At 35.6% G+C, this 16,064-nt stretch overlaps 1 protein-coding gene across 2 annotated transcripts; it reads left to right on the top strand.

The window, feature by feature from the left end:
* The first annotated feature begins 2,883 nt into the window (after positions 1-2,883).
* kif2c (kinesin family member 2C) lies at positions 2,884-15,399 on the top strand. Of its 2 annotated transcripts, XM_067362775.1 has the most exons (22): positions 2,884-3,066; positions 3,663-3,757; positions 3,905-4,027; positions 4,416-4,470; positions 4,561-4,593; positions 5,987-6,118; positions 6,314-6,418; positions 6,523-6,614; positions 6,963-7,058; positions 7,147-7,201; positions 7,300-7,462; positions 7,810-7,900; positions 7,982-8,045; positions 8,136-8,227; positions 8,481-8,623; positions 10,287-10,491; positions 12,368-12,478; positions 12,585-12,652; positions 12,771-12,861; positions 13,580-13,654; positions 13,895-13,988; positions 14,470-15,399. In XM_067362775.1, exons 1-22 carry the CDS (start codon positions 3,006-3,008, stop codon positions 14,532-14,534), a joined length of 2,109 nt encoding a protein of 702 aa, XP_067218876.1. In that variant the 5' UTR covers positions 2,884-3,005; the 3' UTR covers positions 14,535-15,399. The 2 variants fall into 2 exon arrangements, with proteins under 2 accessions (XP_067218876.1, XP_067218877.1); XM_067362776.1 differs by lacking the exon at positions 4,561-4,593.
* Positions 15,400-16,064: the final 665 nt, after the last annotated feature.

Genomic DNA, 16,064 nt, shown 5'->3' on the forward strand with positions numbered 1-16,064 from the left:
TATATATATATATATATATATATATATATATATATATATATAAACATTTTCAGCTGGTTAAACTTAGAAATGTAAGTTCACCTGCTGCCTTAAAAATGTGAGTTAACTCAACTAAACATAAGTTAACTCAACTTGAAGATAAGCTTTGTGCATTACTTTAAGTTTAAATTTTAACTTAAAGTAATGCGTTGTCTTGACTATTTTTGAGTTGAAACAAAGCTTATCTTCAAGTTGAGTTAACTCACATTTTTAAGGCAGCAGGTGAACTTACATTTCTAAGTTTAACCAGCTGAAATGTTTTACAGTGAACACATTTTACTTAAAGGAAATTACTGATACTGATTGTCTGCATGAAAGAACAGAATTACTATGGAAGTAAACTGCTAAGCAGAGGGTGTGTGCAGTCATTTCACTAGATGAAAACACTTAATGATGTGAAATCTTTATGAAAGAACAACCTGCTTTCCTCCATGGCTAATGTGAAAGGGCACGGCCAGGCTTTTATCCGTGCTACATAAAATTAAACACGAGCAGACTTGAGGTTGTGTTCACAAGAATATGGGAAGGATTAATCACTTTAAGTGTTTGGCATGATCTCATCAGGGATGGGTAGTAAATACACCTACATACAATATGCAAATCCAAGTTATTCTTTTGTGTTTGGTTAGAGCACCGTCTTCCATCCCAGTCAGGGAATTTTTAGGAAAGGTATACAACAATGGCACGAGGTGGTTTACAGGTCACTTTCTTTCACAGGCAAAATTTGTTTCTGTTTAGCTCAATAGTCCCTCTAGTGGTATTTACTGTTATTATTATTATTATTATTTTAAAATGCAATAACTGTGAACTCATATAATTATCTATACATTTATCTGTATGAACATCTTTCAAAATATACACAAATATAAAGAGATACTTTTATTTTATGCCTTTTTAAATGCATCCATTGTGTAAAAATGCATATTTTCAATTTATTTTTTTTCTTTATTCTATAATTATAATATATGCAAAATTTACATAATATACTCGATGTATTGATTAATTGACCCGATTAATTTAAGAGCACATCATTCTCATTAAATCTGAATAATATTCAGTAGCTATGTATTAATTAGTGTTATTTTAACAGTTAAAGGAACATAATTTTTTAATCTTCAAGTCTTACGTGTCCTATCAGGTTTTCTTGTTGTAATTTTCAAGTAAATGAACAGTCATGTATATTTTTATTTATATCACATTGTAAATAAAATGTTTTCTCAAACCTGCAGTTGCTTTTACTGTTTGTGATCTATGTGTGGTGTTTAAACACTTAAAATGGGTAATAAATAGGCTATATTTAAAGAACTAACACTAAACATACAACATTCTGAGGTAGTTCTAATACGCATTATACACTGAAGACCTTTAATATACATTAAACCAATATCCCCCTATAATAAATTAAGAAAAATAATAAAAAGCACCTTAAAAAAAAAGCCATTTCAAATATTATATGTACATCAAAAGTTAATGGAAAATTTAGAGAAGAAAAAGTACAATAACTATTTTCCTCCATCTTCTGAAGGAATATTACCACTTTCAGATAAGCCACGGCTTAATAGACGATCACGATTTCAAAAGGACTACCACATATAAAAAAATTAGGTGGCATAATAAAATTTTGTTTGATCATTTGTGACATGTTCTTTTCATATATATATATATATATATATATATATATATATATATATATATATATATATATATATATATATATATATATATATATATATATATAAAATTATATTATATAATTAATGAAATCCTTTCCTGGTACAGATTGTGTTACAAATATATTCCTGATACAAATCTAGTGCTAGTCTTACAAACAGTTAAACAATGACTATATAAAGGAATCAAGAATAACAGCCAAAACAGTGAATACATCAAGAAGACTTCAACGTGAGGAAACAATACTGTATGTTTTCCATCCATACACATACATTTCTTTATATGTATAACTTTTTAATGAGGAAACTTTTTAATGAGAATTCAAGCAGCTCGCAAAATAAATTAATTTCCACAGAAAAAAAAATAACTTATCTTCTTTAATTAAGCTATAACTAATTTATTTTCCAACTACAATAAAAACTTGAGAGCACAGAAATTAGGCTTGTAGTATTTCATTGATATTAAAAATATGTATTAACTTGTGGAGAGTAGCCTATTCACATCATAATCTTGCACTTTACAGTCAAGAGTTGCCTACTTACATGAAATTTATTGTATAAGTGTATATAGTGGCATTTCAAACTCTTTATAAAACTTTTGGAGTAACAGTTTCTTAATGAAAACAATAACTGAGATAATCTAAACGTTGTTTTGTATCAGTAGCATGTTTGTGTGAAATTGATCAGTTCTTTTGTATTATGAATTTCCTCAGTGACATGTTTGTATTTTATTACTTACTTGACACCATTTTCCCTCAAAGACACTGACTTTTAAAGCAGTGTTTCTCAACCCTGTTTCTGGAGGCACACCAACAGTGCACATTTTGGATGTCTTCCTTATCTGGCCCATATATTTCTGGTCTTGGGGTCTCTACTAGTGAGCTGATGAGCTAAATCAGGCGTGTTTGATTAGGAAGAGTTGGAAAATGTTTAGTGTTGGTGTGCCTCTTGGGAAACACTGTTAAAGTCTCATTTCAATGAGTTTACCCATAAAAGTACGTTTGACGTTTTTTGAATGTAGCAGCTTCTCATGTGGTGCCAGAGTGTGCGAGCAAAGGCTACTCTTCGATCTTATTGGTGCATTGAAATGTCAGTCATTTTTTTGCGTGCTCTGATTGGTCCAAATGAAGCACCACCTTGTTAAATAATCCAATAACTTCCGCTGACGATTTTTGAATGCAGAGCGGTTAATGTTGGTTTACGATACGTAAGGGCAAAGTGGCAGAAAAATACTTATTTCAGTTCTGAGATTTAGAGACGTCCACAAAAACTGCAAACAACAAAACATTTCCTGAGATGGATCCTGCGTTGTCGAAACTGCTTATTGGGCTCGCTGTCAATATAAGTCGTAGTGATGGTAAGATGCTTGTTTGCTAGTTGCTAATCTCTTACAGGTACGAACTGCATGATCAAAACTGTTGATGTCAAACCAAGTGAAATTAAAGTTACTATAATGCGTAACAATACAACGTCTAGTGGTGATTTCTAAAGTTTGAAAGAAAGAAACAATAACGATAAGAGAGAAAAAGCTAAAGCAATCTATTTGTAACAACTAACGTTAACGTGTAAATAATGCAAACAACAACGTGGCATTTCTTACTTGTCCTGTGGGATTGCATGTTAACTTACTTGTCCTGTAGGAAACAGACATCCTAGTTGGCAGGAATTATTTTTTAAAGGCTTAATTCACCAAAAAAAGGGGGTAAAATCTGTAATTTACTGTTGTTGTCATAACTCATGTTATTCCAAGCCTTAACCAATATTATTTAGTTTATTTTGTGAAACAAAAAGGGGTGTTAGGCTAAATGACATCCTCTGTGTCAAATTTATTGTTTGGAGGGAGAAAAAAAAATGCAATAAGTGAATAAATCCTTTTTTGCACCACTGAGGAAAGTCCAGCATGAATTATCTAAGTTTAAATGTTGTTTATGGCACTGTTTCCCATCAATGCAGGAAGAATACACAGTGCCACTGTGAAAACTGTCAATGTAACCAAATCCACAGTGAATGTGGAATGGGCTGAGAAGGGCATGACTAAAGGAAAAGAGGTTTGTCAAAACAAATGATTTTTTTTTCTTTTTCACTGTATAGAGCAGTTACTAAGTTGACCTCAGACGTTGTTGGTATTTGCACTTGTACAGCCAATGCTCTAGGATGTCTTTGCTAACTAGACTAATAAATCGATTGCACACTAGGTAGACATGGATGAACTTAAGCAACTCAATTCTGACCTCATGCAACACCTTCAACCATCTCAACAAGAGGAACCAGAGCCCTTCCCGACCCCTATCGCTGCACCTGTGACGAGAACGGCAAAAGTGAGTTCTGTGTTTTTATCCTGAAATCCTTGTATAACACAGCTGTCTTTGGGTTTCACAATTGATTTTCAAATTCGATTCAAGTATTGACTATCCACTTTGGGGATTAAATTGGATCTATTTTTATATTATGTGCATGTTGGTTGCCATAGTAATGCTATCAGTCTAGACACTTTCTTCTACAACATCTTTGTGAAGCTGTCAGTTTGGAAAGAGAGGAAGACCAGCGAGGAACTGCACTGTGGTGCTGAATGCACGGGCATATGGGACAACATATCCATTTCTGTATTTTATGCACATTCATGCACATGCTATGTCTGAAATAACTTGTTGTTCCATACACAATTGACTGCTTAGCCATTTAGACAGTTTTTTATGTATGTTTCAGAACATCAGAGCATCAGAGCTTCCTTCAAGGTCATCAAGAATACCTACTTCAGAACGTAAGTTTGTTTCCAGTAGGTTTACTCCAATTTATATTTGGTCTCCTGATCTGCAGCAGTGTAATCTTATGGTGTGTTTCCTATTTGAAGCTGCTTCTCAGGATTGTCCATCTGAAGAGTCAGGTTTGCATGAAGTGCATGCTTTCTTCATGCCCTCCAATCACACTCACTCATGGCTGAATTGAACTTTTATCATTAGACTTAATCAGGGTGTCTCTTCCCACTTTTGTCCACATGATCTTTTCTACAAATTATCTACTTATCAAAAAAAGGACAGGCTATTAATCCCTGTCTCTGTCAGTCCAGAGAGATAGTCATTTAGTTCAAAACACTCTAATGGCTTCTCACTTTTGGGTTTCATATGGCCATGATTTTTCTTTTAATCATTTTAGAAGTTGCTTTCATGACAAACCTTTGAAGATTCTGGTATTGTCCATAGGATCGCCTTTGGATTTAGTGGCAGTGTTGACAATGTGAAGCTCTTTATTCTCCTTTGGAAATCTCTTAATTTGTACCTTGATATGACTAAACTAGGGCTGCCCTCGACTAAATATATTATATTAGTCGACTAATCACACATGTAAATTAATAATCCATATAAATCATAATAATGAGCCTTTAATTGCCTATATATAGTACATAGCCTAATCAGCGCTCATGTGCACACTTGTGCACCAGCAAAAGTAATGATTTTGAATGTGTCATGAAAAAACGGCAAGTAGTCGGTCTAAACGTTTTAATAATTGATAATATTTTCTCTGTCTTCGACTGCAGAGATTAAGTTGACGATGCTGACTCATCTCCGCAGTAGTGGACGCGTCTATATGCACGTTTCATACGGATTACATAATCGGAGAATATTTGTTTTCCACTTGAATTGATTGACAATCACTTGACATTTCAAGCTTTCTATAGATATATTTCTTATGTCTGTGTGGCAAATATACAGTGAGTTTTGGTTTCTTTTTTCACACGCTCAAGTTCGCAGAGACCGAGACGGCAGAATGCAGATCCTATTTGTTTTCTTTATTTTACAAAGGCACAACGTTTTCTTGATATTGTTTTCTTTATATTTTTTACAAATAAAAAAAGTAGACCCTTTACCATTTCAAATGATGTATTACTCTGATGTATTAACCTTTTTTTAAGTTGTTTTCGCTGTTATTAGGAAAAAAATCTTGCGATCGCGCCGGTGCCTCCATGTCATGCAGTAAGCACGCTAACACTTTAGCTTCCATACCCTTTTCCATACCAATTATCTAGGTTAATGTTAGAGCAAGCAGCCATGTAAAATAGCTTGCATGTTTCAAATGATAAGCCATATTTGAAGTTGATGGATGATGGGCAAACATTTGTTTTCTTCTGTGATTAACCGACTAATAACATTTTTGGTCGACTACGCTTCTTCTAGTCGACTAACGATTAGTCCGCTGTTAGGGGGCAGCCCTAGGCTAAACATTAATAATAAATCACACTGAATTGCAGAGAGTTCATGAAACATTTTTGCCCCTTTCAGCCTCTAGAAGGATGACCACACGTCAAACGTGCTTGTTCCGACAGCCTGCCCCTCCACCTGTGGTCTCTGCAACGGCTGCAGAAGAAGTTCTCACTCAGGATCTTCCCTCATCTACGATCCCTAAACCTTCAGGTCTGTCATACATCAACATATTAAGATATGCAGTGAAGTAATGGGTTGTGTTGTGTTGGATTGGCATGAACTGATATTGATTGGTAATCTGTGTGAGGTTAATGGACTGCTCATTTGTGCTGTCAGCTTTGAGACTCTACAAATCTTTGTCCAAACATCTTGTGTATATTTCTGTTTCACAATTTGGGTTGGCAGGCTACCAGAGGAGACTTGTTTCAAAGCCAGCTTCTCCTCTGCTACCAACTGTTGAGGCTATATGTGAAAGTGAGGCTTCCAAATGTGCCCCCATGGGTCCACCAAGTATGTACTGTTTTGAATTGTTCATGCATGCTTTGACATTATGGATATGGTGGCTTGTAACATATACAACATTTACCTAAATTGTTGTAATTGTAATCGTTTAGGCCATCGCATGTCTCATGTCTCAGAAATGAACAAGGTGGCAAACAAACGGTTGTCGATAGCTAAAGTTCCTGAAGCACCAAAGAGAGGAAAGGTACCGTATTTGATCCAGATATTACACCTTTAGTTTTGAGGCTCTTTATGAATTTTTTTCACCCATTTTTTGGTCATTATTATTGTTCTGAACCATTCTGAATTTTTTTTTTCCCTGTGCATTCAACTTGCGTTGAGAATAGTATGAAAATTTGTTTGATAATTTACTTCAAGATATGCAATATTATTTTATTTTTGGATATAAAATATTGTGTAGTTTTATTTTTTTTATTTGTATAATTAACTTGCTGTATCTTTTTATTTAATTTTTTTTACTTTTCTGATGTTTGGTCACAGACTGTGAAGTGGAAATCTGCAAAAATTTATTAATTTTCACTTTTATTTCTAGTTTGGAGATACAAGTCGCCCTAATAAGCAGTTTTACCAGATGATTGAAGAATACAGAGAGACCCTGGAGAAAGTACCCATGTCCTTGTCCGATCCTGTAAGATCCTGAGCATGATATTAATATCTTCATTTATTCATTCATGTTATTTTAACACAAGGTGCATATTTTTATTTTTTTATTTTAGGTTAAACCTCACCGAATATGTGTCTGTGTTCGCAAACGTCCGCTGAATAAAAAAGGTTAGTTGCTGATATGACCTCTCCAATTGACTCTTGATTGGATTGAATTGTTTATTTGGCTAGTTTTCATGCATTTCTCATTTTTTTTTTCCATTCAGAGTTGGCAAAGAAAGAGATTGATGTTGTCACAATCCCTGGTAATGGAGCCCTGTTGTTGCACGAGCCCAAGCAGAAAGTGGATCTGACAAAGTACCTGGAGAATCAGACCTTCCATTTTGATTACTCATTCGATGAAGATGCCACTAATGACTTGGTTTACAGGTAGCTGAGTATTTTGAGTTATAAAAAAGTGAAATAAACCTATTTCAAAAGGCCTTACAGCAGGTGGTGTTTGTTCAAGAATTAGTTCACTAACTCATCCATGTCATTCCGAACCTGTATGACTGTTCTTCCAAGAAACACAAACCATGCTTTGTATTTACATGGAATAGAGCAACCATCACCAGTTAAATCATTGTACTTCACATTCCACATAAATAATGGCAGAATGTACATTTTTAAATGAACTGTTCCTAAATAATGGAATATTTAATTTTATCATAAATATGCCAATTTTAACTATGTATAATCTACAAAATATTAAAATGTTTTGTTTTGGGGTTTTTTAGGTTCACCGCTAAACCTCTGGTTAAGACCATTTTCGAAGGTGGTATGGCGACGTGCTTTGCATATGGCCAAACAGGCAGTGGAAAAACTCATGTAAGTTGTTTTGTTGTTTGTGCTTTCAAAAAAAAAATACAAAACTCTTTCCATATTGTTGATCTTAGGCATTCTTTACAGACTATGGGTGGAGACTTTTCTGGAAAGAGCCAAAACAGCTCCAAAGGGATTTACGCCCTGGCAGGTGATTGTAACTGTCTAATGTACTTTACATAGTGGGCTGTTAAGTTTATCCATGTTCACTCATGTATTAATCTGTCTGCCTACTTCACAGCACAGGATGTATTTACCCTCCTCAAGCAAAAGCGATATGCTGACATGGACCTTTGCCCATATGTCACCTTTTTTGAGATCTACAATGGCAAGGTTTGCACATATTGTATTACATGTTTCCAAAACATTTCTGTGGTGTCTTGTCAAACGGATGGCTGAGTGTTTTCTCTTCTGTCATTTAAGTGTAAATAAACTTCAAATTCCCAAATGATTAATGTACTCTTTATGCTCAATTAAACAAGTGTCATATTATTATTTGATTTTATGCTGATTTGATTTTAGATTGTGGTTGCAAGCACAAAAAACCTGTTCAGGCATGATGATGAAATGTTTCTGTGCACTGCAGGTGTTTGACTTGCTAAATAAGAAAGCAAAGTTGCGTGTTTTGGAGGATGAGAAGCAGCAGGTCAATGTTGTTGGCCTGCAAGAAGTGCCCGTATTATCTGTTGAAGACGTCATCAAGATGATTGAGAAGGGAAGTGCATGCAGGTAAATATTAACTAATTACTTTTAAGAACCTTTAATGCTTTGTCTTAAATTACTGTTTATGCTGTAGCTCCGACTTAAAAGGGTTAGTTCACCCAAAAATGAAAATTCTGTCATTAATTACTCACCCTCATGTCGTTCATCTTTCCTTTGGTTCATCTTCGGAACACAAATGAAGATCTTTTTGATGAAATCTGAGAGATTTCTGTCCCTCTATAGACAGCTACACAACTGTAAATTTGACACTTCAAAACATTCATAAAGAGATCATAAAACTAATCCATAAGAATTGAGTGGTTTTGTCCAAGTTTTCTGAAGAGACAAGATCACTTTATATAATGAACAGATTTAATTGAGGTTTTTATTCAAACATAAACAGAAATTCAACCAAACGTGCTTGATGTGCGAGAACAATCCTCTTGTGGAAGCTCAAACTTGCTGCGCAACACACGAGAATGAACCTCATTGGTTCTCGTACGTCAAGCAAACGTGTTTGAGCTCCAATTTACCACAACTGATGTGTGAGTTAATATGTGAATAAAAGCCTAAATTAAATCTGTTCATCATATAAAGCGATTGAGTCTCTTAAGAAAATTGATTAAATCACGCAATTCATATGGATTAGTTTTCCAATCTCTTTATGAACTTTTTGAAGCGTCAAAGTGGTAGTTGCATAGTTGTCTATAGAGGGATAGAAATCTCTCAGATTTCATCAAAAATATCTTAATTTGTGTTCTGAAGATGAACATGTTTGGAACACCATGAGGGTGAGAAATGTATTGACAGAATTATCATTTTGGGGTGAACAATCCCTTTTAATTCTAATAGCTCACCAGATGCATGTATCCATGTATTAAAAAAAAAACATCCATTATGATGAGTTTTGTGTTCTACAAAGGGGAATGTTTGGATAATGTTTGACAGACCCAGTTTTCCTTATAAAGCAAGTTTAGATGGATAGGAACACAAAAGAGTTCTTAAATGGATTCAGCTTCCAGCATGGAATTCTGTATTATTTGCAATCTCTGCATGGTAACAGCTGACAGACAGTTATCCAGATAACTTTAAAAGTTTCTACAAAATGTATTGAAACAACCAGAATATCATTTGATGTTCTCATCATTTTATCCCATCTTGAAGTACAACCAAGCGTCAAGTCAAATTTGAGTGCTTTACAATACACATTGTTTCCAAGCAGCTTTACAGAAAGTCATAATGTTATGTCTGTAATGCCTCAATGCCTTGACAAGTTTTAGGGCTGGCCGATGTAACGATATATAACAATGGTATAAGTGATCATCCGGATTTATATCTGCCTATACTGTATTTATAGTGTTGTCTAGCAAATAAAGCGTTCACAGGCTTTGCTTTATGTATTTCCCCAGCATCAATAAATGTCAGGAAACTTGATTCCTGGCCACATGCCAGTGTCCAAAGTTGTAAGGAACACAGTCAAGTCCAACTTCCTTTAATTTAAGAAAATTATTTTGTTTTACTCCCATTTTCGCAGTTCCCCTATTAAACCCAGTCATGTTGCAGGATGTTTTGCTATTCAGTCCAGCTTGAGGGGGTGTTTTCTGTTGGGAAAGTGACGTCTATGCAATGTTATTGTTGAACTAATTAGCTGAAACTGAAATAATAGATGCACTCTCTCACTTTGTACCAGAACGTCTGGCCAAACGTTTGCCAATGCCAGCTCATCGCGTTCACATGCAGTTTTGCAAGTAATCCTAAGGCGGCGGAATTTCCTCTATGGGAAGTTCTCTCTGGTGGACCTTGCTGGGAATGAACGTGGCACTGATGTCAGCAGTAATGATCGGCACACCATAGTGGAGACTGCGGAGATCAACCGCAGCCTGCTGGCTTTGAAGGTGCTCTTCTTGTCTACTGTAGACTGATGGTCATGTGAAAGCGTTTTAATACACACTTTTTTTTTTTTTTTTTTTTTTTTTTTTTTTATTCTATTATTGCCAATATGAAAGGTTGGAAATATTGAATACTTTATCAAATTACTTTATTTATTCTTCAAACTTTTAAATTATGTAAACCATCTGAAAGGTGTTCATACAACTGAGGCCTGTTGCATGAAGCTAGTTGAACAAACTCTAGGTTTAGAGTTGACAACCATACAAATCCAAAATGGTTTCAATCCGGTTCAGTGAGCACACAGCATTCAGTATAAACATTCTTTGTCAACTCAGGGTTTGATCTAGAGTTTGTCATGAACTGTAGAGCATGTGCACCTGAAAGTGTGACATGCAGCAAACAGCCAATCATTGCACCTTTTAAAGGTGCAATGAAATTGCTGCCTATGTGTGGTTCAGAAAGCTCTCAGATTATCACACATTTCTTAAAGGTGCCCTAGAATTAAAAATTGAATTTACCTCGGCATAGTTAAATAACAAGAGTTCAGTATGTGGAAATGACATACAGTGAGTCTCAAACTCCATTGTTTCCTCCTCCTTATATAAATCTCATTTGTTTAAAAGACCTCCGAAGAACAGGCGAATCTCAACATAACACCGACTGTTATGGGATCATTAATATGTACGCCCCCAATATTTGCATATGCCAGCCCATGTTCAAGGCATTAGACAAGGGCAGCCAGTATTAACGTCTGGATGAGCACAGATGAATCATCAGACTAGGTAAGCAAGCAAGGACAATAGCGAAAAATGGCAGATGGAGCAATAATAACTGACATGATCCATGATTACATGATATTTTTAGTGATATTTGTAAATTGTCTTTCTAAATGTTTCGTTAGCATGTTGCTAATGTAGTGTTAAATGTGGTTAAGGTTACCATCGTTTCTTACTGTATTCACGGAGACAAGAGTCGTCGCTATTTTCATTTTTAAACTCTTGCAGTCTGTATAATTAATAAACACAACTTCATTCTTAATAAATCTCTCCAACAGTGTAGCATTAGCCGTTAGCCACGAAGCACAGCCTCAAACTCATTCAGAATCAAATGTAAACATCCAAATAAATACAATACTCACATAATCTGATGTACGCATGCATGACGAACACTTTGTAAAGATCCATTTTGAGGGTTATATTAGCTTTGTGAAGTTTATGCAATGATAGTCGAGAGCTCGGGAGGGGGCGGAGAGCGCGAGTAATTAAAGGGGCCGCAGCCTGAAACGGCGCATTTCTAATTATGCCCCCAAAAAAAGGCAGTTTAAAAAAAAAAAAAAATAATAATCTCTATGGGGTATTTTGAGCTGAAACTTCAGACACATTCAGGAGACACCTTAGACTTGTAAAAAACGTTCGATGGCACCTTTTAATTTGTGTTCCGAAGATTAAGAAGGTCCTACATGTTTGGAACGACAAGAGGGCGAGTACCTGACAAATTTTGCGTGAACTAACTCTTTTAATTGGAGCAAGAGATGCAGGGGGAGGGGCTTTATTGCATCAGATATGTCACTGTGCTCACAGCTAATTGGTCCAGTTTTGGTGTGCAATCTTTAACCCAGAATAAAACCTGCTCCAGATCAGGTAAGCCATGTAACATAAATTACCTTGGTGATGAACCTTGCTACTAATCTCAAATTCACCTGGGAAGGAACTGAAACTGGCTTCATGCAACAGGCCTCTGATTATAGCTTTTGTTTGCTGCTCAATTATATTGCAAGAAACTAATTTGTAAATTGTTTCACCGTTACTACAAACACAAACGTTATTGGCAGTTACAGAATTATAATGCAATAGCTTTTTCATGTCTCACCTGATTCCTCAGGAATGTATCCGGTCTCTGGGTCAAAACAGCGAGCACATCCCATTCAGGATGAGCAAACTCACCCAGGTGCTTCGGGACTCCTTTATTGGAGAAAATTCAAGGACCTGTATGGTAAGAAGATTGGGTTAGGGTAACCTTTTTTTTTAGAGCTTACCTTTAATACTGTTATTTATTGTAACATTAATCTCCTTGTGTTTTTCCATTTTGCCTGTTTTAGATTGCAATGATATCACCCGGTATGGGCTCTTGTGAATACACTCTGAATACACTACGTTATGCAAACAGGTGCTTTTTTTTTTTTAATCTTCATTTTATCTTCAACTTGTGTTGCTTCTGATTGGCCGAGGAGGCCCTCTGGTGGTGTGATGTAGGTATTACAGTCAGTTTTGTGTGTTTCTGACAGGGTAAAAGAATTGAATGGCATGTCCAAGGGAGCTTCAGTGGAGAATGGTACAAACCTAGAGCTTTCTGAGGGAAACTCCTCCTCCTCCGAGGTGAGTGAATCAGGCCGTGCATATTAAATATACATGGCAGAAATTTCATCGACAATTCTATTCAACCACTTAGTTAAGACAAAAGTCAAGTCACTGAATTTGACCAATCATTTTGAACCAGTTAATTGTATTTCAGCAAGTCATTATAACATATTTATTTTGTGCTTTATAAATCAAACTAATTGAAATAACTAGTCATAAAGTTGTGATGAAATAGAAGTCACAACAGATCTTTTCTTCCATATTGTGACATACTTCTAAATGAAAGGGATTATTGAAAAAGAAAAAAAAATTAGAGAGCTTGGTTCCATCCATTGGTTCTTGATTGGAAGGAGGCAGATCAGAATATGAGTTTGCTGTCAATTGTAAGAAAGTGACCGAGAAAACAAATTGACTGGAGAAGGCTTTAGTTATCAGAAAAGATCAAGTTATGTCTGGATCATTTAAAATGTTTTTTATTTAAAAAGTCAAAAAACTGAATTATGTGCATGACTGAATCACTCACAATAAGAACAATATGCATTTCAAAGATGGGTGAATTTCATGCCGAGTTTAATGTTTTTGAGACTCGTCTAATGCATGTTCCTTTTAGATTGACTATAGCATGTCACTGCTGTCACAGCTTGACATTTGTATATATATATATATATATATTTGAATTCTTTATAGAAATGTGGTACAAAGTTGCACAAAACCCCCAAAAATACTTATTTTTCAGGAGTCTGTTGTCCCAGCATTTGAGGCTATATCACAAGTGTCTGAGATGGAGGAGAGGTTTTATGAAGAATTGAAGGTTTGTTGCTTTCTGGCTTTACTGATGTCTATTGTGTAAACGCACCTGCTCAGAGTGGGCGGCTTTGTTTTAAACCTCACTATCACACAAAACATTACAGAACTCCACATAGCAATGAGATTACAAAACGGTGATTTGCTATTTGTTTACGCCTGAATGCATTTCTTGAATCAGACATGAGTTGTTGTTTTTACTGCTCCGAGACCTTGGAGTCATTTTTGTTTTTCATCCCTTTTCCAGGGGTGCAATGAGGTTGCCAGATCCATGGAATATCCCTCGTTTGATATTGTAGCAAATTTACCAGAGATTGACACATTCATGAGGAAACTACAAGGTATTTCATTTTAATCCAAACTGAGACTTGCACTACCATTCAAAAGCTTTTTTGTGTGTGCTCACCAAACCTGCATTTATTCTTTAAAAAAACTTGTAAAAACAGAAATATTGTGTAACGTTGTTCATTTAGAATAACTTTTCTATTTGTATGTTATTTATTCTTGTGATGGCAAAGCCACATATTGCAGTCTTCAGTGAATCATTCTAATGTGCTGATTTAATCTTTTTGTGAAATTCTTAACATTATAAATGTCTTTACTGTCACTATGGATTAATACTTTTATTCAGCAAGGTTGCATTAAATTAAAGTGTTTTATAAAAGAAAAATATAAAGAATTTTGAATGCAAGTGTACATGAATGATTTATGGTAAATTAATTTGCTATGAAGGTCACCAGAGCATTCTGCACCAGGGCACAGGATGTAACAGATATAACAGATATAATTACAGCATTGAAATTGTTTTTCTTCTTGTTGTAGAGTCTTACCAGGCTTTGAGATCAGCTATTGAAGCAGAACAGAGGGTCAGGATGTCACCAAACTAATCTAAGATGAGATTCAGCTGTGAACAACGGCAAAGAAACCTCTTAGAAAAGCTAAAGCAATTTAAATGCTCTTTTAATAATCTTATCTGCTATCTTGCTAGAGATATATCAAGTGTTTGTTTTTTGTATACTGAATAAAGGTTCCCTCATCTTGAATGCCATGTCTTGGTTTTTCAAAGCCATCTTCATGAATCATCAGCTGGTTTCATTTTCGTGAATTTGGATTCTAACTTTTCACATCTCCAACTTGAAACTTCCTTTTGTTTTCTTTTTCTTTTTTTCCTGATCACCAAAATGAGACCCTTCCCATCAACCCCAACCACCACCGGCAGCCTTGACCTCCAAACCGCCACTATATACAAGCCACAAACAGTGTATACACTTGCCCTGCAAGCACAAGCTGACACATGACAAATCAAAGGCCTAATAAACAGCTCACACTGAACAGTTTACCTCAAAGGATGAAAATAAACAAGATCGGCCTGCGAGTGGGTGGCCCCACATCTCTGTGTGAGGCCTAGAAGCTCAACAGCTTCCTCTGTGCTCTTTGGGTGGCATTTCCCACCCCCCTCCCAAACTATTTACCCCATACTATGTAAATGCATATAGCTGTGCTGCATATATTGCACCAAAATGGGGAATATAAGTTAAACATGTATCTTGTTCTAGCACTACATTTGATGTACACATTCCTTTGTACTCCTTTTACAAGACATTTTGGTGTTTTGTGCTTAATTAGTAAATGATTGTCATTTTCTAAATCTAATTATCAGTGTTTAATTGTTCAGCTTTTTTGGTTGTGTGCATGTGTGAAACCATTAAAAATGTTGTAGATCTGAATGTATATATTAACATGTCATCTATAGTGATGTGGTGAACAGATTAGGTTAGTTTGTTATTGGAATATTTTCTATGGAATAAATCTTTTTGTTCAAACCTTTTTAGTCTGGTTTAATATTACCTACACTGTTGCACGATTAGACGCTTGGAGGTTCACCTCAAGAAAAAAAAAAACTAAGACCTTGATTATAATTGAATCATTCACTGGTTTTAACAGACTGAAATAGTTTTTATTCAGTGTAGCATTGGGAATTTGTTATCTTCTTTGGACCGAACTAGCCAGCTTCACTTCTGAAACAACATGCTTAGAATAGCAAAATACACCACTGGCTTGTTACAAACACGGTTCCTTCCTCGACTATCCAACCTTGCATTTTAAAGAAGACGGGCAAGCTGAAGGAGCTTTTGCTGGGATTTTCGATTTGGAAATGTGTTTCATGCGAGCCGAGTCTTGTATCTGTTGGCCCTGAATGTGTTTGACTCTGCTCTCTGGATTCCAGCTGTCCACATGAATATTTTCTCAGTGTGGAGAAAATTGGCAGTGGCCGATGCTCAGTTCCCATCACCTCCACAGACTAAATAAACAGACAAACCACCCAGCGAGCCCATCGGAGGAGCATGCAGAACAACCTCTGTTTTTCTTTTCCTCCTGACCCCTTTCTTTCTTCTCTGTCATTCTGTGGCTCTGGA

Source organism: Chanodichthys erythropterus, chromosome 16, assembly GCF_024489055.1.
Source record: "Chanodichthys erythropterus isolate Z2021 chromosome 16, ASM2448905v1, whole genome shotgun sequence".
Taxonomy (NCBI): Eukaryota; Metazoa; Chordata; class Actinopteri; order Cypriniformes; family Xenocyprididae; genus Chanodichthys; species Chanodichthys erythropterus.